The sequence below is a fragment of the Mauremys reevesii genome, linkage group 2 (assembly GCF_016161935.1).
Source record: "Mauremys reevesii isolate NIE-2019 linkage group 2, ASM1616193v1, whole genome shotgun sequence".
Classification (NCBI taxonomy): Eukaryota; Metazoa; Chordata; order Testudines; family Geoemydidae; genus Mauremys; species Mauremys reevesii.
In genome coordinates, this window is record NC_052624.1 from 62770092 (window position 1) to 62796479 (window position 26388).

General features: G+C 42.4%; 2 protein-coding genes across 13 annotated transcripts in view; one reads left to right on the top strand and one right to left on the bottom strand.

Annotated features, from left to right (window-relative positions):
- Positions 1-17349, bottom strand: HNRNPA2B1 (heterogeneous nuclear ribonucleoprotein A2/B1). Of its 6 annotated transcripts, XR_005593064.1 has the most exons (12): positions 15492-15640; positions 9780-9890; positions 8199-8345; positions 7031-7241; positions 6566-6667; positions 6406-6486; positions 5284-5346; positions 4172-4291; positions 3798-3920; positions 2575-2657; positions 1129-1258; positions 1-351 (listed from the first exon to the last, which is right to left on the bottom strand). XR_005593064.1 is itself a non-coding variant. In XM_039521104.1 (11 exons), the coding sequence occupies exons 1-10, from the start codon at positions 17191-17193 to the stop codon at positions 2596-2598; spliced, it is 1050 nt and encodes a 349-aa protein (XP_039377038.1). In that variant the 5' UTR covers positions 17194-17349; the 3' UTR covers positions 1943-2426; positions 2575-2595. The 6 variants fall into 6 exon arrangements, 5 of the variants coding, with proteins under 5 accessions (XP_039377038.1, XP_039377041.1, XP_039377040.1 ...); XM_039521104.1 differs by lacking the exons at positions 1-351; positions 1129-1258; positions 15492-15640 and adding exons at positions 1943-2426; positions 17164-17349; XM_039521107.1 differs by lacking the exons at positions 1-351; positions 1129-1258; positions 15492-15640 and adding exons at positions 1943-2426; positions 16529-16660.
- The window catches only part of CBX3 (chromobox 3), a 22766-nt gene continuing 13000 nt past the window's right edge, over positions 16623-26388 (top strand). Inside the window, exons 1-4 of one of the 7 annotated variants that reach the window (XM_039521109.1) lie at positions 16630-16763; positions 19185-19235; positions 21613-21684; positions 23093-23235. In XM_039521109.1, the coding sequence (XP_039377043.1) occupies positions 19212-19235; positions 21613-21684; positions 23093-23235 (239 nt within the window). In that variant the 5' untranslated portion in view covers positions 16630-16763; positions 19185-19211. Of the gene's footprint in view, positions 16764-17032; positions 17511-17534; positions 17748-19184; positions 19236-21612; positions 21685-23092; positions 23236-26388 lie in introns of those variants that run through there. The other 6 variants (XM_039521108.1, XM_039521110.1, XM_039521113.1 and 3 more) reach the window with 6 other exon arrangements.

Here is a 26388-nt window from a genome sequence, read left to right on the forward strand (position 1 = left end):
TTTGGTATAAAATATTTTATTTTAAAGCTATGAAAATTATTTAAATATATATTTAATGTTTCTCTTCACAGAAGATTTGCTATTTCATAACATTAGTGGTCTGCTTTTCCTAGCCCACCTGAATTTTATTCAAGAGATTTACAGACAGTTCTTATTACTATCATTTTTAAAACCCCCAGCATTACAGGACGCTGTATTAACTGAAATGTTTTATCAGGATTCATTTAACCTATAGATTTTTAATGAAGCCAGAAAAAGCAATTATTTTCTGATGATTCAGAATTTCTTATTTCTTGAAGCATGTCTGTGGTTGACCACTTCTTCATTTGTTACCTGCAGCATGGCACCTTCCTGCCAAAGGGAAAAAAAAAATAAAGTGTATCTGAAGAGGTTTTATCATGTATGTCTATCCATATTACCTATGGAGAACTTCAGCAGTTTCAAAAATTATAAGCAATTCATTAGTTTGCAGAACACAAAAGGAATATACCTTTGGTTAGTTGTATACCTGTTTTTTGGGTGTGCAGCCTGTTTCAGGCAAGGAAACCAATACAAAAAATAAACTAGGGGCTATATTCTACCAATGTACACATGCTGAGTAGCATGATATCATGTAAAATCTTTCTGGTTTCAATGAGAAGAGTCTAAGGGTGACAGAATCTGACACTAAGATTTATTAGCTGTAAGAACTAGAAGAGACAGTGGAAACCTCAGTATCCTAGCCAAATTCCAATTTAGGTAATAACATTCTGCATAATTTTATATATAAAATTCCACCTGTAGTTACAATTGAAGACATTTTCACTTGTCCTCCTAAAGAAATACTATGCAGCATTAAAGAAGAATGGATGTCATATTCCTTACTAGAGGTAGATGCATTTCAGTAGTGAAAAAAATTCTCTATTACATAAACAATCTAAAGTTACTTGGGATCCTTCAGGGTGCAATGTGCTATATAAAATACTGAAGCCAGAATAGAAAGATGCAGTACATTTCACTTCCAAACAGCATAACACTACTGTACAACTACTCTATCTTCACTGCACTTGTAACCATCAAAATCCCAAGAAAAATAAAAGGATGCGGAGTGTAAAGAAAGTTTTATAATTTAATTAACTTGTGACCTACCATTTTAACTACCAACACGGGTATGGAACCCTTGCAAAACTTTACTAATGGACACTTGCAGGTCTCATTTGTTCAACTGCAGCAGTGTACAGTAGCAGCAGTCTATGCTTGTCGATGGCTCATATCAAAGCTAGATTCCAGTAGGAAAAAAATATGTTAAGTAGCTGAAATTTAAAAAAAACATGTCAAAATTTAATACAAGAAAAAAAAAAGATAGGATTCACAACATTCTCTTCAGTTGGTAATGGTTAACTCAATTCATTGCTATGTTAAACTACATATGATAACCACTATACTGAAAGAGACTGTCATATAGTATTAGTTTCTTGTTTTTGGAACATTAAGAAAGGAAAAGTAAATAAGATCTTACCTAAAGAAGTTTAACTGAAGCTTAGAACTATTTTGCTCTACACCCTCAGCCTTCGTTGGCATCCTTATAAAACTACGGTAGTTAAAGCTTTGCAGAAATACAGCGCAGCTTTTTAAGACTGGCTGAACTTAGTGCCGTTTTCAAGAGTTCTCTTGTACTAGACCTGTGTCCCTGGAAGAGTACCTCGCTGGGGATATTTCCTTTCCTTGCCATTGAAGAAGCAGCATCTAAAAGATCTAAAAAGGTGTTTCTCCTTGCAGAGATATCCCTTAAGTTATCTAGATATTTTAAACCTGATAATTTACAGACAACATACTTTTTCTGACCAGCATTTAATTTTACATGTACAACAACAGCTTTGTATTATTTGTGGGACCTTATACTACCCACTCCTTGCCTTATTTTACAATATATATTTAAAAAAAAATCTATAATTACACAGTATTTCCTTTAGAATTATTTTATTAAATCAAATGTACAACAGCTTCTTAACTCTACACACGCACTTAAATTTTTTAAAAGGAAAACGTTATGTCTTATTACACCATGATCCTGGCTAATAGCTTTTCAAAACTTTGAGAAAAATCTTAAAAAAGGTTTCACATGTCACCTGAAACTTACAAATTTAACATTATCAAAGGAATGCTTCTACACTCTTACAAAGACCACTAGAAAGAAACAACAATTAAAAAGCTAAGAAACTGTCTCAAAGGCATTTTTACAGTCCTTCCTCCACAGTAAGGTAATGTTATTAAATAATCCAATCCATTCACAAAATGGCTCTCTGCATCTGCTCTGGTGTCTTCTGCCATATCACTGCATATTTATGCATGACTGAGTAAGTGTTTCCTTAACATTGTTATTTCGATAACCTGAAGCTGTTCTGTTACCTCTGGGCTCTCATCCTCTCCTATTTATACAGTGAAGCCTGTTTCAACAGAAGTAAAGAGTAAAAAATAGGTTATGAAATTATCCATCTAATGAATTTTTAAAGGAAAGATAATATCCTAAAAAGCTTTTACTCCTGCAGCTAAGTCTCAAGAAACACTGCAATTTTTGCGCTTAAAGATACTTACCCATGGCAAGTTTGCAGAAGCTCAGTAACGGCTCCTCCCTCCATATCCACCACTTCCTCCACTGCCTCCTGGACCATAGTTTCCTGCATTTGTGGAACAACATGATAGAGGACATTTACATCTTTATTTTTTAAACCCAGGCACATTTACTGTATATTTACAAGATTATAATATTCAGTTTAATTCAAGGTGACAATGTGCACACCACCTTGAATATAAAGCTAACGTGTAATTGTCCTCTATGAGAGATTATCCCCCCCCCCCAGAACTGCCATGATAATCGTATTTTGAAAACAAAACAAGATTCTTGCAGCAAGAGAAATTCCAATGGTTTAAACATATCAAATAAGGAAATTAATGCTACACACTCTTGGGGCCTGATCCTGCAACATGTATTATGTGGGTACATCAGTCCACCCACACACTATACCTTACAGAAAACTGGTCTGAAGTAAATTTCTCTTTGTGTGCTTTGCACATGTAAAGTATTACTACTTAGAAGCTGACGACCAAAAAGAAAAAAGGCAGAAATATTATAATGACCCTAATATGGGAGAGAAAGAACAAAAAGTTTAGCTGAGAGTAGGGAGTTGGTGGTAATTACTACTATAGTAAATAATTTGTTCACATCGCTCTAACTAATGCTAAGGGATGTAAAGAGGAGGCTTATTTGAAAAAAAATTAACCCATTGCCAAAACTAACTATTGTCTGATAGCCCTTTGACATTTACCAACACTAAAATTTGGGAGGGGAAGGGAAGAAGTGTGATATTACATCATATTTCATATTTTACAAAAACAAACAGACTTAATAGGCATGAAGTTAGTATCCCAAAACTAACTCTATATTGACCAGACCACTGAGAGTTCATTCCTGACCCAAGTACAATCGGTAAACAAAACTATATATATATACACACACACACACACACCAAAAACCTAACTGTTCCTACTTTGAGAAAACTGGTCTTCACACCAAACAGTGATAGTGTGGTTTGAAATCATCATACTATTTTAATGCTGACAATTTAATGCTGACAGAACCACTTCCACTCTTTGCACTATTGCTTATTAGCTCTAAAATTCTGCAGGCAAGTGGAATTTATAAAAGACTATGCAGCAATTCTCTACAGAGGTTAACTGGTTCGTGTCCCCGGTCTCTACAAAGGATCAAAGGCCACTGAAAAGTTTGGTCCCAATTCAACCCATGACATATACAATACCTCCACCATATGGTCCCCCCATGTTCCTGCTACCACCAAAATTTCCACTCTTCATTGGACCATAGTTTGAGGGCTGTTGGTTATAGTTTCCAAAATCACTGTAGTTTCCGCTTCCATAATTGCCTATATTATTGACACAAAAAGAGCTAAATGTAAGAATTTCTCTGTGTTATTACAAACCTAACAAATCAAGATTCAAAAAAGGGTAAGAAGAATGTCTGTCACTAAAGTCAATTATTTTTCTTCACTGACCATAGAAAATGGCATACTGGTTTTGACAACACTTATGAAGTAAAATGTTCTCAAATCAATAATCTTGCTCAGGCTAGTCCAAAACTAAACTTTCAGTTAAATGTTTTAAGCAAATGTATTACCTCCTCCATAGTTGTCATAACCACCTCCGTAGCCCCCACCCTGGTTGCCATATCCAGGTCCTCCACCACCATATCCTCCTCTTCCTCCTCCATAACCAGGACTACCTCCAAAATTGCCACCTATTATGAAATAAGCCTTTAAATAGTAACTTTACATTATAAATTTCAGTTGTACTATTCCTCAGATCACACAGTGTTCTGCTAAGACTAAGATTTTAGTTTTCTTCAGCATCAGTCTACTGAAAGACAAAAAGGCCAACAGGAAGTTTTGAAGGGCGATTTCTACAAATAGAAAATTTTAAAGCTATATACTCCCCCTTAACTGTTTAGTCTGACTGCAGTTTTTGCCTAAGATTAAAACAGAAATGTTACCAATACATGATATTTAGATCTAAAGAGACATGTTTTTCTTTATATAAATCCTGAATTTTTCAGAAAGCTGATTAGTTTAGGAAAGCACTGCTGAGCGACACTGAGCTACAGTTAATACTAAATTTTCAAGTTTCTAAAAAGTCACTAACTTTCTTTTACCAGTTCTTTTGACAGACTTTCTGCACAAAGTCATAAAGGAACACAAAACATTAGTATAGAAAGGAAAAACTCAGTGCAAGACGTGATTTTTTACTAGGGTGAAGGCTTTGAGTGTGTGGTTCAGGCATGGGGGAGGAAATTGTACATAAATATGAGCCATCAGGCTGAACTAATTACTTTGAGTAGTGTGGCAAAAGTATTATATACTTCCAAATGAGAAACATGGATTTGAATGCAAGAAGGCCTTAGGGAAAACAACCAGACTGGCTATGCTTGCATTTATAAGCAAGTGCAGGTCTTTAGGTGTAGCATAATCTAGCACTCGAGTGAGATAGCCAAAAATAGAGCTGAAAAAGAAAATGAGAAAAACCTGAAGATAGAAACCAGGTTTTCAGGGGCAGGAGACGAGGGATATATGGCAAACCACACAGTTAAAGACCAAGGATTAAAACAAATCAGCAGTTATTTATTGTTCTTGAACCAGATCAATATGGCTCTACTGCTTAAGATAATTAGTAACAGAAAATATAGAACCTTTTCAAAGTATGAGAAATTACAAAAACCCACTAGCCTACACTAACCTCCTGGTCCTCCACCATATCCATTGTATCCATCACCAAATCCACGACCACTTCCATATCCATCTGTTAAAAGTAAGTATTTGTTTTAGTTCATCTGTACGGAACTAGAAAAAAGTTTACTCTCAATAATGAGCTGGAGTTTTTTTAAATATATAAAGATGCTTTAAATTTTTAAAATTGAGATGACAAATTATAGTTATTTAAAAAAAAAACCCTCACAAAAACCAGGTTTATTTTTAAACCTACAAATACACATCTGCTTGTATGACCCTTTCAAAAACTGGTGTCTGTCTTGCAGAAGAAACATAATACCCTAAACACAGATCATGAAATTTCAACATTATAAACTGTTGTACTCATCTGACACAGCAATTTCAAAATGTTACAGTAGTTTCCAAACTGTGACTAACCTTCTTTAAGGATAAATATAACTTTGGGGACTGGTATTTCTTGTACATAATTTCAGCCCCGCCCCTCCCTTTTTTTTCTTTTGTTTGAAAAAAGAGACCCACAGCCATTTCTAGAGGGGTATATATGAGAAAAGTATAATGGACTTAAAATATTTTAAGCTGTTAATTTGGATAATTTGAATGTAAAACTTCAGACATATGCACCCTAAACCAAGAAATATGCATACGTCAGAAACAAGGCATACAACCATCACCTTAAATAATCTTCTCTTAAAGAAGAGTTGCATTTCTGGACTTGAACTGAAGATTGGCAACCAGGAAGCTGCTACCTTGACAATTATCTATACTTAAAAGCCCACTCTAAAATTGTAATAATTTACTCTAGCAATCTGTTATATTACTTTGTATACATTCTCTAAAATGGACCATTTTTGCTTTTTTCTTTACAAAAAACTTCTGATTACTTCAGACAAGGTCACAGTGCTTCTTTGTATTATGTGAACTAACATCTCAATAACACTGACTTCATACATTTATACTGATTTGTTTCCATTTTGTTATTTCTAATCACAAAGGTTAGTTTTGTCATATTAAGAGGTTTGTTATTAGTCTTTCCTAAAAAGTTTTTTTGTTGCCAATAACGTAGTAGATGGTAGTAACCTACACAGCAAACTGAAATCCAAAACACACATGATAAGCCTGGTAGCCTTACCAGATCCTCCTCTGAAGTTGCTTCCTGGTCCTGGACCAAAGTTGCCACCACCTCCACGTGAATCCCCAAAGCCAAAGTTACCTAGGATGATTTTAACATTCCTGTTAAGTATGTATTATAGGAAAACTGAATCTAAGAGCATAAAGTGAAACTCAAATACCTCCTCTTCCACTCCTAGAACTCTGAACTTCTTGCATTTCTTGTCTAGATAAAGCTTTTCTTACTTCTGCATTATGGCCATTGATGGTGTGGTATTTCTGCACTGTAAATAAAAAAAAAAGTAAGAAATTACATCCAATAAACATTGCTTCTAGAATTTAGCCATTCCTGAGTTAAATTGTCAAAGAAAATTAAGTTTTCCGCCTCACATTTTTGCAATACCAATTCCAATCATCCAGAAGTCTAAGTTATAAAGATGACAGGATAATTTCAGGTAGTATTATTGCATGCTCCATCAAATTTATTAATGGAAGATTCAAAACTAAGGCCTTGTTCCTACAAACATTTATGCATGTAAGTAATCCAATTAAATTTAAAAACTTACTCACATGCTTAAGTGTTCTCTATATCAGGTCCTTAAGTAGCAATATTTGTAAGATTAAATTGTGGAATGAAGTTTACTTACATACAATTTTATCCACAGGATCATGGTCATCAAATGTAACAAAGCCAAAACCTCTCTTTTTACCAGATTGTCTATCTGTAATTATTTCAATAGTGTCAATTTTCCCATATTCCTCAAAGTAATCTCGAAGGTGGTGTTCCTCAGTATCTTCCTTAATTCCACCAACAAACAGCTTTTTCACAGTAACGTGAGCACCAGGTTTTCCAGATTCCTTCAAAGAATTACAAAATATTTTTTTCAAAACTACTAAGGTAGTGAAGAGAGAACTCTTTATCATGATCTTAAAGATAGTCAACTTGAAATCCAATCAATTTTAAGAAGTGAGTTTATAGTGTTTTTAGGTAAACCATTTTTTTATTTTACAATCATTTTACTATTTTATAAAGCAACTACCTCTGGTTGCTAGGTGAAAAGCTCTAAACAAGCAAGAGGGGAACAGACTATGCTGCAGAAAGAATGAAAATGATTATACATGAAGTGTAATCAAAAGTACAAAGTTAAAAATATATTTTATATTTAGAGAGAGAGAGAGAGAGAAAACCAAATTAGGAGAAATCTCATTTACTTGCAAGAATAGCAAGTAACAAATTTTCAGGCAGAACTGTGATCTATAAACTGACTGGGTCCTTTTAATTTTAACCAACTGTATTCAAATTCCAGACAACTTCATTTAATTTGTCTGCCTATTTTTTAAGTGCCCGGTAACTTTAGGTTCACTGAAGTCACTAGCAAAACTCCCATTGTCTTCAATGGTGCCAGAATCTCATCCTTAATCTCTAGCCCCAAAAAGAACAGCTCCCCAAACGCTTCTTCTTTGACTAGGAAATCCAAGCTGAAACAGTAGGGATTAACGGTAGGGACGTTTGATATTTAAGCCCCCACCAATAGAGCAGTCACTAGACCTAAAAAGCTGAAATGGCTTCTGTCAATCAGTCCTAAATTCAAACTGGCAGAAGTCAACCTCTGCAATGTGTACTGCTGTAAAGCTTCTAAAAATGGTAAGATAAAGAGGAAAAAGGCATGTGTCCATAACTAGAGCCTCTTAATTACAAGAAAAAGTAAGCACTGAAATGTCTATCAGTAAGAATAAGCTAGTTTTCTCACCAAATCAGACACATTAATCTTTCATAATATAAAAAGCCTCTTTGCTTTTCAGTACTTTGCTCACCTCTCTGGCTACTGCTCGTTTTGGCTCAACTACCCTTCCATCAATTGAGTGAGGTCTTGCAGCCATGGCTGCATCAACTTCGGCCATGGAGGAGAATGTTACAAAACCAAATCCTCTCGATCGTTTGCTTGCGGGATCCCTCATCACCTGCAAAAGAAAAATCAGGAAGTTTTATTGTTCCACTACCAAGTTTTCATACTACCGCTACAGCCAAGTATAAGTAAGGCCCTTAATTTTCAGTATGGGACATTTTTACTGAAAAATTTCCCAGTTTTACAAACTCTATTAGGTTTTTAATCAATTTTCACCTAAATTTTGGACCACTCAAGTACATGAAAACACTCATTATGTTAAGAAAATGTAATACATTACATTAGGTAGATGTGTTACTAATAAGTAAGTCTCAGGGTAGGTCTACCCTACAGGGGCACAGCTATGGTGCTACAGCTGTGCCACTATAGCGCCTTAGTGCAGATGCTTTGTACATCAACCAAAGGGTTTTTCCATCTATGTTGTTAATACACTTCTCCGAAAAGGGGTAGCTAGGTTGATGAAAGAATTCTTCCATTGACCTACCTGCATCTACAGTGGAGGTTAGGTCAATGTTTCACAGGGCGTAAAATTTCACACACCCTGAGCGATGTAGTTAACTCGATCTAATTTTTAGACATAGACCAGACCTAAGTGTAAATGTGAAGCTGTCTATTAAAGTAAGGCGATGTAGTGGAAGATGAAAACGCGCGTGCGTTTTCAAGTCCTAAAAAATAAAAAAAATAAAAAAATAAAAGCCAAAACCTTCTGGCTCCAGCAACCTGCTCGAAATGGAGACTAAACCTGCTTTTACTTTAAATACTCATATGTGTCCTATTTGTTCCTTCCCCCCCGCCCTCCTATCCTGCAAAGTTAACCCAAAAAACTGAAGTTAGGGGGTAAAAATTGGTGCAAAAAACTTTATTTTTTGTAATGGACATCAGATTTCTGGGAAATTTAAAACAAAATAAAAACCAAAAGTAATGGGCCGAGAGCATACGTCTTCATATCTTTAATTTAGATTTTTTTTGCTTTCCACACAAATGCAGGTGTTTGAACCCAATTACCCATACTGATTAAATTAAGTATTTGAATTGTATAATTCTGTATTACAGAAGTGAAAACTTGGCTTTACCCTCCATCAGGCATATTGTTCATAAATTGTTAACTTCAACTGCAATTTATACATAAAGCTTTTTAAAGATTTCACATGAAGCATACAAGGATCAACTAGATGCTTCCATTTGCCCTCTTATAAAAAAGAATTAAAGACAGTAAAGTTAAGACAAAAGAATGCTACCCTTCCCAACATACATAATACGAAGTCAACTTGTGGACCTCCTGCAAAAAGACAAGACTGAGGCCATGAGCCTCAGGTATCTGGGTTATGTAAGTACTCACCAATTTATATTTTCAGTAACAATTCTAAATACTTCAACATACATCACAACAATAATCTACTGCTATTACCAATACTTCAGAAAATGGCAAGCAATTTTTACGAAGTTGTAAAGTCCACATTATCAGCACAGGTTAGCACATGCAACTTACCACACAGTCTGTAAGTTTCCCCCATTGCTCATAGTAGTTCCTCAAACTTTCTTCTGTTGTTTCAAAGCTCAAGCCACCAATGAACAGTTTGCGAAACTGCTCCTTTTCTCTCTAATTCAGAGAATATAGTATTAATGTCATTTACAATTCTCCCATAGTATTATCTAAGACGACTTAGTCTGACATTAGACATGTTCACAAATGTCAATGAATACTCATTTTCAACAAAAAAAAATTGTGATTATTTGAAGTTGTATTACTGCCATTCATTCAATACAGACCCATATATTATAAAGGTAGCTCTTGACAATTTCAGTTTTTTTAAATTACCTTCCTTCACCTCAGAAATATATTAAAAATGAAAATTAAGTTTTAAGTAATCTTAGAACTGGAGAAGTGCCCTCTGAAACACCATCAAGTTTTCCTCCCTGCAATAGCATCTTCGTTAAAAAAAACCCATAGATTATAATTGATGAGCTCTGTTCTCTTTATAGTAACTCCTCACTTAACAGTTATGTTCCTGAAAAATGCAACTTTAGGCGAAACAACGTTAAGCAAATCCAATTTCCCCATAAGAATTAATGTGAGGGGGTTAGGTTCCAGGGAAATTTTTTTCACCAGACAATAGATAGATATACATACACACACTATAAGTTTTAAACAGACAATTTAATACTGGTACACAGTGATGATGATTGTGAAGCTTGATGGAGGTGGAGGAGTCAGAGGGTGGGCTATTTCCCAGGGAATGCCTTATTGGGAAATGAACTAGCAATTGGCTGAGCCCTCAAGGGTTCACTCTCACTCTACAAGGCAGCAGGAATGGAGGGAGGGGAGACAGCATGGCAGACAGATTCACACACACTGTGTGTGTGTGTTTGATATGCATTCCCCCTTTAAGTATGCTGACCCTACTCTTAAGTACACTGCCTTGTGTATTAGATCAGCTTGCTGAGACCGCAGCTGCTGCCAGCAAGCTCTCTCCATCCTGAGCCCTGTCGTGTGTGTCCCCTGCTCTATGGAAGATGGGGTAAGCGGGGTGCAGGAGCAGGGGGACATACTGACATTAGCCCCCTCTTCCTTCCCTCCCCCCTGCACAGCAAAGCAGGTGTCTTGGGGAGAAGCTCCAAGGCAGAGAGGGCAGGAGCAGCACAGGATCAAGCCCCAAGTGGGAAGCAGCTTACTATTTCTTTCATTTTATCTGAAGTACTCTTCAAAGAAATAGATACATGTCTAATTTCAACATTTGCCATTGAGGTCTATTTTGTAATCACATGAGGCTTTAAAGTTGCAGCCATGCCTATCCCAGGCAAAACTTATACAAAACAAATAAAATTTAAAAAAAGGAGACTACATATTCTGAACTAGCGTTATAAACATAGGCCAACTCTTACTTGACACATACTCAGTTTAAAAAGAAAAACAAAAAAAAAACCCCACCTTTAAAAATCAGGCATACAATAAAGGAAGTGGCTATTTTAGAGTAAGATATGGGGGCTGTTTTCTAGGGAAATTATGTGAAGGCAAACAGATTGTATGTTTTGCAGTTCTAAGCAGCAGTAAGCGGTCATACAATATAGTTTTTTTTTTTTTAAAAAAAAACTAAACTATTTTTACCTGCTTTTCCATAAAGATCTAGCCTTTAGAAAGGCAAATTTATCTTTTGCTAGTCAGGTGATTAAGGCCATCAGAAAACTAAGGTATGTACCAGGGGTGGCCAAACCAAGGGTACGTCCACACTACCCGCCGGGTAGCAATCGATCTATCGGGGATCGATTTATCATGTTGATCTCCCCATCAACTCCAGAACTCCACCAGGGCGAGAGGTGGAAGCGGAGTCAACAGGGGAGCCGCGGCCATTGATCCAGCGTCATGAGGACGGAAGGTAAGTCGATCTAAGATACGCAACTTCAGCTACGAGAGGAGCATAGCTGAAGTTGACTTATCTTAGCTCGATCTCCCTCCTCCCCCCCAGTGTAGACCACGCCCAAGGGTTGCAAGCTGCATGCATCTCTTTTGCACTAAGGGCAGCTTGCTGAGCCCCGCCTATCCTCCACCTACCAGACTAGGGCTTCAGCCCTGTGGGAAACACATGCCGAGGCTCAGGGCTTCAGTAGGAGTGGGGTTCAAGCAGGTGCGCCTGGCTCTTGAACTTCTGAAAATTATAGTATGTGGCTTGGAGGGTCAGTAAGTTTGGCCACCCCGGTATATAGCACATTAAATAGTATGATACTGAAGCAGCTATATATAAAGAAGAAGAAAAGCAAATTATCTTAAAATGGCCAACAGCTGAAGTTTATTGAATCAGGGACAATTTTCACTGTGTGTACTATTGTACTATGTCAAGCATGATGGTACCATGATCCTGACTGAGGTGTCAAGATGCTACCATAATACAATAGCCAAAAGTTATGAAGAGCTCAATTAACAGCTGAAGAGTTTATTATGAAACTGGAGAAGAATCACTACCTTGGAAAGGAAGCAGCTATTAGCACAATTAGAAATTTCAAGTCAGTAAAAGTTTCCAGAGCAGTTTACACCATCAAAAAGATGGAATGAATGCCTTGTCTCATTTGTTTGCCCCGATATTGGATACTTAATAATTTCCTCGCAAAATTCTGCTTACCCACTCACTTGGCTCAGTAATTTTGAAAGGCTAGATTCTTTTTCCTTTAGAATCATCATGTTTGGCATGAAGAGACACTAACGATAAATTTTGGGAATACTGATAAATTTTAGTGGGTTACTTTTCAAGTCTTCAAAAACATGTCAAAAAAAGCACACTGGCTTGGTCAAATTTGCTCCAATACAGAATTTGTAAAAACTGAGGTTTTACATAAACAAAACATTGAAGTATTCGTGTGTGTATTTTAACGGAAATAACTTTAAAAAATTCCTGCATATTTTATACCACCAACACTGGAGCATTGGACTAGGGTACAATAACCTAATAATACTGAACAGAACCAGACTATTAACAAAAGCGTAGCTGGCTAATCTGTTTCACTATTCACGTTGAGAGAAAGAAAAGTTAGTTTTTGATTACCTGTTAGACTAACATTGAGCATTTGAAAAAATACTTAAGGCATTACACAAATTTTTTTTTTTTGCTTAAATAGTTTTAAAAGCAGTATCCCCTTCAATTTATTTTCCAGTTGAATTTTCTCATTGAGCAATAAATGCTTCTTGATCTTGCCTAAAGACTTCCAAAGTGTGCCCCAACAGCTGAAAGAAATTATTGGAGAAAGAATACCGAATCTGCTTTTGATATAGTTGCCTCCCCTGCTGCATCTCAGGCTCTGCCATCAGTAGGTAGGTTTGCAACAATGATGTAAAAAGTTTTACTGTTCAATTTTATCATTCTAGTTCCTTTACTGCACTGCTGCAAAACAATCTGCAAAGCCTGAAGAAAGCAGCAGGCACACACAGAGTCTTATCAAAAGCTGAGTCAGTACTAACCCATATACAGACCCCAAAAATCCCGATTTAAAAAAAAAAAAAAAAAACCACACTCCCACAATATTCAAGTTGCTAACAACTGAAAGAGAAAGAATGGGAAGATAAAGGACCTGAATCTACCATTAGTCAATGGGAATAATTGGGCCACTGCATGGTATGAGATATTTGCATAAACATTTTATTTTTCACAAAGAACTGTCACCTCAAACTCTTAACTGGAGTGGGGAAAAGCAGAGTCAGTGTTTGGCAGAAATGGACTGCTAATTAAACTTAGATCAAATCGCTATCATTTAGCATGTAAGCAGACTACCAAAGCAGGTATTTTTAAATTACATATAATGGCAACAGATAATTTTCAGAAAGTATTTCAAGTCCTGTAAATAATTACTATAATAAGCAGCATTGTTGTAGCCATGTTGGTCCTAGGATATCAGAGAGAAAAGACAACAGAAGTTGGTCCAATAAAAAATAGTCCCTCCCCACCTGGTCTACCTACTAGACTCTAGGATATGAAACTTCTGGTGATCTGCAGAACACTTGGTAACTAGTTTCTTGCAAGACCTAAAATATATATGTAATTTTGTAATATTTTCACAACACAAGTAATATGTTACTGAGACAAGAGACAGCAGCATGACCTGGAAAGAAAAAGGAGTAGCCCAGTAAACAGCCTAATCCCCGTTAAATTGATGTTCTCAAACTTTCTTAGTGTAAACATTATATGCAAAGAACTGTTTCAGGAAGGGAAGAAGGCAGCAGCAAAAAGGCATGCTGTGACCTAAAATAAATTAAGTTGCAGTGCTAAAGTTCTCATACTGTGACCACACACTTCAGTTAAGGATGAGCTACAGAAATAATATTCTGAAGTTTGCCATTGGAGTCTCAACTTTTAATTACCATGTGGTACATCAAAAATAGCATGTCCCAAAGTACAATACTGACTTGCTCAAGTACTTGACCCCATGCCATGCCTTGGATGGCACATGGACTCTGAATTTTGATACTTCTAGGAGGAAGAAGGGCACACAGATTACTCTATTGACAGAAACACACTTTCCACTAGGGAGCTGTTGGCATAGCTACACTGGTCTAATGTTTGTAGTGAAAAATCAAGGCCTAAGTGTCTCATATGGCAACTTAAAAGAAACCCTTCAGGTAAAATCAAATACCACCAATACCAAAGTTAACATTAATTGGTATAAAATACACATGACACAAGCCATCTGATGGTTTTCCCACCTTCTATTATAATCTTGGTGAAAACTTTATTTTTGTACAAAATTATAATAAAAGAATAGGGTCTTTAGAGCTTTCCATAATGCATCTTCCCCGCACACGAATGACGGGTAAGATTTTGATGAGTAACTAGGATTCCGCCCATTCTAAGAGATTATATTATGTCCCACGACATGAGGGAATCTCCAAAGAGTGGGGAAATGTGAAACCTCTATTTGAGAAGCCAGCGTACAATCACAAGGAATGTGTTTTGCAGAACATCTGCAGAGGCAGGGAAAGAATGGCTCTAAACTGTTCCGAACTCGAGCAGGTTAAGACCGTAATCAGCAAAAATGGCGGCCAGAGAGAGAAGAGCGGGAGCTTCAGATCAGCATCCGAGAACTGCGTGCCCGCCAAAAAAAAAAAAAAGAGGAGCGCCGAGGGATGAGGCCCCTACGGGGCCGGGGGGGGGGGGCAGATTCCCCGGTTTCCCAACACCGCGCAGCCTCTACTCAAAAGGAGCTCGTCGTATTCGTATGCGACTCCACGAGTCCTGCTCAGCGTCCCCACCCAACGCGGCAGCAGCACTGGCGCCGCAGAGGCCCGAGATCATCAAGCGCCGCGCCCGCCATGTGGCGGTGCCGGGAGACTGGGGCAGCCGCGAGGGGACAGAGAAGGAAAATGGTTGCTGCTTGGGAGCGCGCGCCCACTCTGGGGAGCGCGATGCCGCAGGGGAGGGGAAAATCTTCTCCGGCCGGCCGCTCCACCTCACCCCCGCCCTCGGGCTCCGGCTACCCCAGCCCCAGCCGCGCCTCTCCCCTCGGGCCGGAACAGGACTAGCTACCGCCCTTCTCCGCCAACCCACCTGCTCCCAGACACCCCCCAACCCTTCCCGCCACGGGGAGATGCTGCGCCAGGGAACGGGGCTGCTCCTCTCCCTCGTTTCATGGCGGAGGTTCCCTGCCGCAGGGCCCGGCCGCCTTGCCTTCCCTCCCAGGCCCGGGACCATTCACCCCCGCCCCCCGTTACCGCCATTACCATCTGTGCCTCCCCGGCCTGATCCCGGCGCTTCGCGGGGCCAGAGAGAGACCCGGTTCGCTTACTGCCCTCCATGGTCACCCCTAGGGCGCACGCGGCTCGCTAGCGCAACCGGAGCTCGGTTAAACGGTCTGTCAGGCGGCTCTAGGACTCGCCTCCGCTTGCGCTGTTGCCGCAGCGTACACCCCCGCCTCCCTGTGCTGCGCACCAGCCCAACCGCCACCGGCGCTTCCAGAACCTTCCTCCCCTCAAACGTCTCTGGTACGGAAAACCACCAACTCTCGCCCACTGCGCCACCAAGCGCATCAACTAACGGGAAAGTTCCAACTACTAGACCTGCGCTAAAAGCGTACAGTTTTACGAATAAGTCATTACGTAAATGTACTAACTACTGCAAACCAAAACGCACCTTTCGCAGCTGTACAAGCCAAATTTGGACTATTTGCGTACCATACACCTCGTGGTCTACGTAACCCTGTTTGAGAATAGGACTCAACCTTTCTAGTAATGGCTGCCTTAACTGTTACGTATTTTTAAATGCATCGCCACGCAGTAGTCTGTCCCTGGCTCCCCTTCCCACTCATAAGTGTCTTCAGCTGTTTTGATCTCGAGTGGAATTAAACACCCCCCGAGACGGCCCCCGGTTCTGCGGAACGCTTCTTTGTGTTTCAATAGCGTAGTAAAAACTCAGCAACTCCATTAGCAATGGCTTTCTCCGGAAAAAGCCGAAACAGGCGTCGTCGTGGCCCTAGTCCACTTCGGCACTTCTCGGAAAAAAACGAACTGCCGCGGACCGTGATCCGATCCACTTCGACAGTTTCCGGAAAGAGACAAAACAGGGATCATCGCCTAAAATGGCCTCTTCGGCAATTTCCGGCAAAAAAGCCGGAAAACCTCTCGTGTCCGAGCAGAGCCGAAGCTTCTCGGCTCGGAGTCTGCTCCCGCTTCGGGTTTTTTCCGGAAATTGCCGAAGCTGCCCGGAGACTGAGCCTCGCAGCAAAAGAGATATAATTAGCCAAAGGCCCCCTTTTCCCCACCTGGGCTGCACGCAGGGACCAGCGGGGCAAACCCGGAGCGCGGTGAGTGCGCGCCCCCGAGATCTCCTTTGTTGGCGGGCTGGTCCCTTTGCCTCGGGCCGCCTGGGAGGAAGTGATAAGTGGCCAAATTTTGGCGCCAGCACCGAGACGCCACCAGCCGGGCCCAAGATCGAGCGAGAAGGGCAGAGACCCCCCCCGGTAGCCAGCTCCACGCACAGCGGCCCCGCAACAAAGGGTGAGTGCTGCCCCCGGCTCGCCGGGGAAATGGCGCTTCGGCGGCTCCCCTCCCCCTCGCCGAGCTCAGCGGGGAAATGGCCGCGGTCTCCCGCCCGCCCTCGGGAAAGAGGCCGCGTGGCCCCATCCTCCCCCTCCCCCACTGGGCAAAGGAGTGAAGCGCCCCGAGCTCCTCTACTGCCCCCCCACCCTCCCGCGCGGGAGCCTCCTCGCCCCGACGTTCTACTCCCCAACCGAGCTGCGAGCCCCCAACCTCCGCTAACAGCCCCGCGGCCGACGCGGGGACTCTGCCCCGCCAGCTCTGCGCTCGGGCGCTGGGCCCGTCCCGGCTCGGAGCCGCGCCCAGGCAGTGGCCATTCGCCAGGCGGCCATAGCGCGCGCTCCTAGGCCCCGGGACTCACCCAGTCGCTCTCTCTGTCTCCGCGAGGCATCTTGCTTCGCCCAGGCGCTCGCTGAGGCCGCGTCCCCGTGTTTCAAGCTGCCCTCTCGGAGAGAAGCCCTGGCTGGCCCCCCTCTCGCTCCCGCACTGGCGACACGGCAGCAGCAGTGGCAGCGGCAGGAGGCTGCAGCTAGCGTGTAGGCGGCGTTGTGCGCTGTGCCCCGCCGCCAGCTAGCGCGCAGCTCAGCGCTCACACCCCGCAGTAGCCGCCCCAGCCTCTGCCCCCACCCCCCTCAGATGTCGCTGCTGCTCAGTGCGCGCAGGGAGCAAGGAGGAGACGGGAAACCCGAGCCGCCGGGCACCATTGAAGTCTGTATCCTTCTCTTTCTCTCGCTTCCAATTTAACCTCGCCGTGAATTGGGCAGCGCCCCAAATCCCTTGCAGCTGGGCTCGTGTTTGGTGTAACTGTAGAGGTCCTGCCCCCCGCCCAGCGTCGCCACCGCTGCCCGCCTTTAGCAGCCACCCCAGTTGAAGGGAAGTGGTGGCGTTGGGCGGGAGAAAAAGGAGCTGAGCTCCGGGATCTCTAGTGGGTGCCTCTCCCCCGAGGTAGGCGGAAGGCTCCTGGGCCTCAGCGTGGTGCAATGCGAGGAGTGTGGGGGGAGAGTGGTTAGACGCTGGGGCTGGGGGGCAGCCTGGGGAGATGCGGGAGCGCCCAGTGCGGAGCCTCAGTGGGCGCGTTCACTGGACAAAGCGGAGCCAGCCGCATGGGGGGTGTTTTTTCCGCTGTTCGCCTTGGGGCGCAATGGTCGTGCCTGGCGAGGGGGCAACGTGGCGCTGGGAAGGGGCCGTCGCTCGCTCTCCAGAGCGGCTGTGTGAAATGGTGGAGGGCGGCTTTGGGCAACGCACATGACTTGCAGGGGCTGGCTGTCGTGTGGCCGCAGCTGTTCCCACCCTCCACAAGGGGAAGGGCACGCAGGGCTTCCCCCTCTATGTTGGGCTGTGGCTTGGCCCTACTCCGTGTTCGCCTAGTCCCGTTAGGACACCCAGGCCTTTAATGTGCACCCACCACAGGCCTGTCGCGCAGCCTTACCCTTCATCCCTCTACCATGGGCCTTTGTTTCCCTCCCTTCCTCTCAATGGAGACAAGATGAGGTGCCCAACCCTCGCCCTCTGCCCACCCCCCGCCGGACTTGGGTACAATACCACCTCTCTGACTGCTAGGGGATGAGAATTGGGCGGGACTGCTGAGTCAAAGGCCTCTTCTGGCCTTTAATGAAGGTTTCCCTTTGCCTTGCTCATTTTGTAGTTTGCAGGGATGGGTGGTGAAATCTGTACCCAGAGGTGATTAGTGTGAGAAACGGGGGGGGGGGGGAGGAGGAAGGGGATGAGTTTGCTTCATCTAGACCATATGTTTATATAATCTATTTAGGTTAATGAAATGTATATTTCTTAATTAAGTATTTTAGTCTTCAATATACAATGTGTGCAATTTGGCAGAGTTAATATCTGCATTAGCCTTAACTCTTGCCTTCTGATCCTTAAGTTTGCAACATTACAGTTGTTTTAACATAATCTGCAGTTTATATGTATTTCCTGCTGTGTCAGGGTTACTGGTAACTCAGTACTATATTATACTACAGATACTTAGCTGTTGCTAATTAAAATCTAACTTTTGCATCTTGAAAATGCTTTTAAATATCTCTTGGTTAACTGCTAGAATCTGAACACTTTCCCCATTGGGTTTAAGGAAATGTACATCCTAATGGTTCTCCCCACCTCTCTCTGAAACATCTCTGCCTTATGCTGGTGGAAGGACGTTTTTGTAACCCTTCATACACAATCAGTAGCAAGAGTGATGACTAGCATAATGGTGTGTTTGTGGGTTGACGAGGAAACTAGTAATCTACTTCTCTGGATGTAATCCACACTTGAAATGTTATGTGCAGTGAACACATGGGGGGTTGGAACAAGGACCATGATTGTATTGGGATGCCTTTCTCTGAGTAATATAAACTTCCTTTTAATTGTCATGCATTTTTCTAGTAAAAGCTCTGCAAGTCTGCAATAAAAATGGCCTCCAATAAAACTACATTGGTAAGTTCATGAGCACCTAAAATATATAAGGATTTAACCGAAGTATTTTTCTTCAAAATTATAACTTGGCATCTCCATGTAGAAGATACATCCACATCTTTCCTCCCCAGCATTATTCTGACCAAATTCTCAGATCCAGAAAGTAAGGCTAATAGAAAGGACATTAACTTTGACTTAAATAAAACTACCATCTTACAAACAAAACCAAAAAAAACCCCGTATCTTTTTAATGGAGGCCTGTGCTCCATTTCAACTGTCTGACTTAAAGTGAAAATTGTTTAATAACCTTTAACAGAAAACACTTTGAATTTTTTAGCCTCCTTTCAGCACCCCATGTAATTCATTGTCTATTTTAAAAGGGCAAAAACATATTCATTTTAACTTCTCCCTAGCCGTTCAGGGAAAAATTATTGCAACTACAGGCACAGTACAGGGTGCGATGGGCATAGTTAATATTGCTGTTGGAACTATTACTAGTAAATAACAATTCACTTGGATTTCATTGGAGTGGAGATTATTAAATGTCTCCCCCACCTAGACCATTGTAACAGGGCTTTGACAGATATCCAGTTACCATGAAACTTCTTGATATTAAATTATGGGCCAAAAAACTCTGAAATTAAGGACAAATGTATGTCTCAGTAGTTGCTCTAATATTCATTTAACTAATAGCAATATATGTTGGTAAAGGACAGAAGTGCAGAAGCCTGGTGCTAGGTGTACTTGGTGGGAAAATAATAGGCAAAGAGATTTTTATATAGGAAAGGAGGGGAAATTGTATGCTCTTGTGACATTTACTAAAAAAAAAAAAGCCTGCTACTAAACTTATTACTAGTCAGTACGAGTCACTAATTTATCCCATATCCAGACAAATTAAATACCAATATCACCTCCTGTCCCTTTACTGCCTCATTATTTTTCACTGGACTGTGACAGTGTAAGCAATAACATTGCAAACACTTTATCAAGCTACAGACCTTCCATTAGAAGTTAGTGCCCCAACTCTCTAACATAAGTGAGGGTAATATCAGACCCAAAATGCTCAGAGGAGGGGAAAGAGAACCTATTAATGCAGTCAATATTTTTTTAGGAATTTAGTTGCACAGGTCAGGAAAATCAGTTAATGGTTCCCATAGGAACCGTGCTTCTTCCAGTGTAAGAAGAGGACAGTTAGTGTTTCTCTTGAAACTGTAACTTTGATGTTTCTGACTTCTGTATATCTGAACCATCTACCACAATGCTACATTAATGTTTCACTTTTATAGAATTAAAAAGGTGAGTGATCATACACTGAAGGTAATATGTGTGTGCATACTTTTTATGTGAATTTTGAATGTGGGAAAGAGAAGCGAAGTACACTTTATTTGAACATGCAACATTAAAAGGCCCGGGATATGGTGTTCTCAAATATGGGGCTAGAAAAAGGAGCCAAATGGGTCTAGTGACTCTTCTTCCCATTAACAACTTCAAATGCTGTGTTTCTGTTGGGTGAAGTGCATGTAGAAGCATATATCCAAAATTTGAGCTGAATGCACAATTTTTCTTCAGGCCATGAAGTCAGATATGCATAATAGAATGTAGTGAGGGTCAAGAAGAAAAGTTTGAACATCTGTCCTTGTGTACATATGAGGCATGCTTAAATCAGTAATGTCCAATAAATTGCAAGTGTTCATGATGGGTTTTCAAGCAAACTTTTTTTTTTTTTTTTTAAACAAATCTCATATTCTTCCATGGAAGGCTTTGTACATGCCAAATTTTTAAGTTTTTTTTTTTAAGTTAAGTCTAAAAAGCATTTGTACTTAAATTATGAGAATAAGAGGGTGAATTAATTTTTTCACTTTCTCAAAATAATTCACTGTGGTACTGAGTCAAAGCCCAAAGGAGAATCTTTCAGAAAGTTGTATTAATTTGAATACATGTTTACTCATCAGCTATAACTAAAGTGTTTCTACTATTGTGCTATAAGCATTATGTCACTTGTTCTTCACTTTTTGCGATTTTTCCATCTCTACCTATTTCTCTCTTCTGTCCTTCACTCCTTTTTTCTTTCCTTTAAAGGAAGCTGCCTTCAGAGGATAGCTTGACATCTTCATATATTTCCTTTATCTGTATCTTTATCTTACAGCCTTGTTCTCTAAAATACCTGTGATTAAGTTAGCACTGTTCAGACATTGGTGCTTTGCTCAAAATACCATCTCTGGGGCATACAAATAAATATTTAAATAATATTGTAAATGCTTGTCTACTTTAAATCACCCTGTCCCCCAAACAAACACCACATTTGGTATCTTTCTATGTATAAGCTCACTGTTTAGAATAGAAATCTTGAAACCTATTTCCTTTTTTGTATTTTGCTGTATGAACCTTCAATTTGTAGGTTTCTAACCAGGAGTCTGAAGTTGGTGGCACTTGGGAAGGACTAATTAGGAAAAGGAGCCTCAAGGATTATGTATGTTTTTGAAAAGAAGTACAAAAAAACTTGAAAATCTTAAATTACAGAAAGTGGAAAGAACTAACTTTGAGCCTGACAGACTTGATGATATCCCCTTTAAAAAACAGAACACCCACCCTTCCCCAAACGCTGGAAAGTCTATTAAAACTTACCTAGAGTTTCAAAACAAACTGCTTCATTGCTTTCTCAAAATGTCAATGTTAATTGCAGATAGTACTCAGGACAAACGCTATAATAGCAGGCCTGTGCTCAGTAGGAAAATAGTTTGTTAAGGGAAATGTGACAGCACTACTTAATTTAATGCTCCCATAGACCTACAGTCCATTGTGGGAGTTTCAAAGTCCTGCTGCCATTTTGAATGCTTTCCCATAAGGAGCACATCCAAAATGGCAACCAAAACTCTGCACGTAGTCCCATAGAGCTCCAAACACTCAATGTGACAGTACTAGACTTGTTTCAAGCCTTTTAGGATTATTAACAAGGAAATTTTGAAATATACCTTGTGTCCTTCTAATACATTTAACTGTGCCTTATAAAACTTGAAATGCCTTGAGGATGATGTGGATGTAATTAATTTTATTTTAAGCATTTAAAGGATGTTATACAACAATGTATCTAATGTACACTTAATGTATAAAATTTCTCTAAAAACTTTACAGAGATGTTGTATTTAAGTGCTGTTCTTTTAAGCATAGCTATCTTAGGTTTTTGAACCTCTGTAACATCTGTTTGAGTGAAAGTTACATTGGTGCATGCGTAAAGATGGAGCAGAATGGCAGCTATGGAATGTTACAAGTAACACATCCTGCTGGCAGCTATCAGTTATTGTTGGGCATCCAGCTTAGTATAGCAATATGACTTAGCTCTTCTTCCCTCCATGCTTTCTCTTTTTTGGAGAGAGTGGGAGGAAAGTAGTAATTAATTGCCTTTAGTTTTCTCTATTAGTAGCCAGAATATCATCCCCTTTGTTTTGTCCGCCTCCCCACAGTTCCTTTAATGTTTTGTTCTTTGTATATGCCTTTTTGCTGTTCCTAATACACTGCCTTTTTTGTGGGTGTTCAGTTACATTTACTCTAGAAGTTCTTGTAAATTTTGAGTCTTTGGCACTAGAGGAAGGAGTGGAATGACAATTAAGGGAAAGGAGGCATTGATTGCATGGGCAAAAACATTTTGCCTTTAAAAAAGACTGTTTCTCAGTGTTGGGTATTTTATTAAGCAACTTACAAAAAATGGCACTCACATTACCTGCACTAACCTAATAGGAATTTGAGCCCTGGACCCAGTATGAATAAGTTGCCATTTCTCCGCTATGTAGTGAGTAAAGGTTGTGCTTGGCCACTGAAGTAGCTACATAAAGCAATATAAAATATATTATTATAAATATAATTTTTAACTTATTTTATAGCACAAAATGGGAAAGAAACAGAATGGCAAAGGTAAAAAAGTTGAAGAAGCAGAGCCTGAAGAATTTGTTGTGGAGAAAGTCCTGGACAGACGTGTAGTGAATGGGAAGGTTGAATACTTCTTGAAATGGAAAGGATTTACAGAGTAAGGAATTCCAAATGTGTTGTTTTTTTTCTGGTAGCCCCTAAAATCCATTAGATACTTTCTACTGTATTGCCTGTAGAAGTAAAAGCTTTTCTGTGTGTCAAACACTGCAGTGGAGCAGCTTCAGTGACGACTATCTATGCCGATGGAAAAATGCCACCTCACAGAGGGGTGGTTGCTAAGTTGATGTGTGTGTGGGGGGGGAAACCTTACACTGTGTATGCTGGGAGTTAAGTCAGTTTAGCTGCATTGCTTGGGGTGTGGATTTTTCACAACCCTGAGCCAATATAGTTATACCAGCATAAGTTCATAGTGTAGACCAGGGGTCTCAAACTCAAATGACCCCGAGGGCCGCATGAGGACTAGTGCATTGGCCCGAGGGCCGCATCACTGACATGCCCCCTTGCTGCCCCTGGCCCCACCCCCAATCCACCCCTTCCATGAGGCCCCGCCCCTGCCCTGTCTCTTCTCCACCTCCTCCCCTAAGCGCGCGGCTCCCTGCTCCTCCCCCCTCCCTCCTGGAAAGTGCTAAGCGCCACCAACAGCTGTTTGGTGGCTTGGCGGTGAGGGGGCAGCAAGTGGGGGCCGGGAGACACTGGGGGGTGGTGCTTGGGGGTGGCAGGTGGGGCCAGGGGAGAGACCCGGCCCCAAACATTGGGGAGCAGCGCGCGGGGAGCTTAGGCACAGAAAATAACTCAGGGAGGGGGGCGGGGGTGAGGGGAGTTTGGCGGTGACAGGAAGTAACTGGGGAGCTCCAGGGCCGCCCAGAGGATTCCGGGGCCCGGGTCTCGGTGGCGGGGCCCTTCCGTTCGGGACCCGCGCCAAAGTGCCCGAAGACCTGTGGCGGGGTCCCCGCCGGGGGTCTTTGGGGCCCTTCGCCGGCGGGCCCCGCACCGGACGGGGCCCCCCGCCGCCGAAGACCGGGCTGCGCTTCGGCGGCGGGTCCCTCTTTTCCCCACCCCGGCGGGTCCCGCTTCCCCGGCCCGGCCCGCTTTTTCCCGCTTACCCGAGCGCGTCTCGCGAGGCCTGAGCTTCGTCCGCTCAGAGCCGCGTGAGGGGGGCGGGGCTGTGAGCTCCACGCCGAGCGCAGCGCTCAGCCCAGAGCTCCCAGCCCCGCCCCCTCCCCACGCGGCTCGGATCGGGGCGGGGCTCAGGCGCTCGGACGGAGACTCGGCGCTCTATGCGCCGAGGCTCCAGGAGAGGGGCGGAGGCGGGAGCCTCCGCTTTTCTCTTGGGGGCCCCTGCGGGGCCCGGGGCAAATTGCCCCCTTTGCCCCCTCCCCTCTGGGCGGCCCTGGGGAGCTCCGCGGGCCGCAGGGAAGAGCTCCGCGGGCCGCATGTTTGAGACCCCTGGTGTAGACCATGCCTAAGAGTGAATAGCCTTTCATTTAGAATTACTTGATATTTTAAACTTGTAAAAGGAAAAGGGAGGTTGTATACTGGAGCTTCTGTTGGTTGTTCATCAGACTTCAGTAGCCCATAGCACTTCAAAACAAGCAGATCTATTTTAAGTATGTATTCATTCTTCTGACTAACCTCTTAAGGATTTTTTGAGACCGTGGTGGAAGAAAATCCTGAAGAAACTGTGGTATTCAATAAGGCCTCACTAGTAGTTGTACTTTGCCACTGTTTCTCAGTATAAATGTACACATAAACACCTTTTATTGATAACTGTATCCACATTAGATGTTGCACTGATTTTAACTTTTTTTTTTTTTTTAAAGAGAGCTAAATTGGTGCTAAAGCACTGTAAACAAACCCTGACCCCATATAGTTAAGATATGGATAACTAAGCTTAATTCACTCAAGAGGAACCCGGGGCTTGCTTGACTAGTGAATCTCTCTGCTGAATGTTAATTGTGGGAGATTACACTTCAGCAGTTGCAAAAAAAAAAAAAAAATCCCTTAAACATATCTCCTACCTACTGTTGGAACACACCCACAGTCTTGCACACATTACGCCTAGGGGAATTCTGCACCACTGCACGCACACAGAATTCATGTCCCTTTGTAGATTTCTTTGCTTCCCTGCAGAAAATGAAGGGGAAGCTGGGGCAAGGTGGGTGCCTTGGGATGTCCATGGGCATAGTTCACTGAGGCATTTCCCCCCAAACAGAGGTGGGGAGGAGGTCATGTGCCACTGCCTCCCCTCATTTCTGCGAGCACGTAACTGGCTGGGTGAAGGAGGGTGCCTGTTGGCTCCGTTGACTCTTCAGCTGCAGACTGCCTCCTGGGTTCTAGTGCTAGTCATGCTCCCCTTCTGTGTGCTGGGAGCCATCCTGTTTTTGTACAACAGTGAGTGTCCGTGGGGAAAGGGAGGGTGGGGTAGGAGGAAGGAGCAGGGGGAGGGGCATGAGAGAAGGGGAGGGGATGGGAAAGAGTAGGGAAATAGGGGGAGGAAGCGGGAGCCCTGCATGGGGTGTCCCCTTGGCAGCAGCTAGGGCTCCCCTTTTAAGCAGGCCTATTGAACCCCCACCCCTCCGTGCACCTGGACCACCCCAAAAAGCCCCCCAGATTTCTATCCCACTGACTACAACTAGCTGCACCTGAGCCATTCCTGCTGAGCACCCCACACCTAGCCCCTACCTGCCAGGTCCCATCCCCACACATCCAGACTGTCCCTGCTGAGCCCCAACCGCCTTCACCTGGACCATCCTGCAGAGTCCCATTGCCCCTGTGCATCCAGATCCCTCCCTCCCTCTGCACCTGGGCCCCCCAGTGGGCTGCTTGCACCCAGATTGCCCCCCACAAAATCCTCTCACCCCATATCTGGATCCCCCCACACTAAGCCTCTCTACACTTGGATCCTGCTGGGCTGAGCCTGCTGACCCACACCTAGTGCACCTAGCACAGAGGGGCGGGGTCCCAGGTTGTTTTTGGGGCAGGCCTGGCCCTTGTGCTGTGTCAGGGTTGAGTGCAGCCTCATGGCTGAGTCCCTGTCCTGGGAAAGGGGCCGCTGAAGGGCGATGTATCTCCGTGCAGCCAGTGGCCTGTGCTCCCCACTGCCATGCTGGAGCCTCCACGTTTATTTATTGACTAATACAAATTTGAAGAATTTTAAATTGTGCACAGAATTTTTATTTTTTTAGCCCAGAATTCCCTCAGGAGTAACACATTTATGTTATAATTGCGCATTGCTCCAAATAGTCACACT

Bases quoted from the DNA above. Each gene is read 5' to 3' on its own strand.
- HNRNPA2B1 (XM_039521103.1), bottom strand. From the start codon at position 15,566: ATGGAGGGCAGTAAGCGAACCGGGTCTCTCTCTGGCCCCGCGAAGCGC. The intron at 8,346-9,779 runs GTAAGTTGCATG...TTTCTTTTGCAG, and splicing joins GGAAACTTACAGACTGTGTG to GTGATGAGGGATCCCGCAAG. The intron at 2,658-3,797 runs GTATTGTATATG...CCACAAATGCAG, and splicing joins GGGGGGACCATATGGTGGAG to GAAACTATGGTCCAGGAGGC.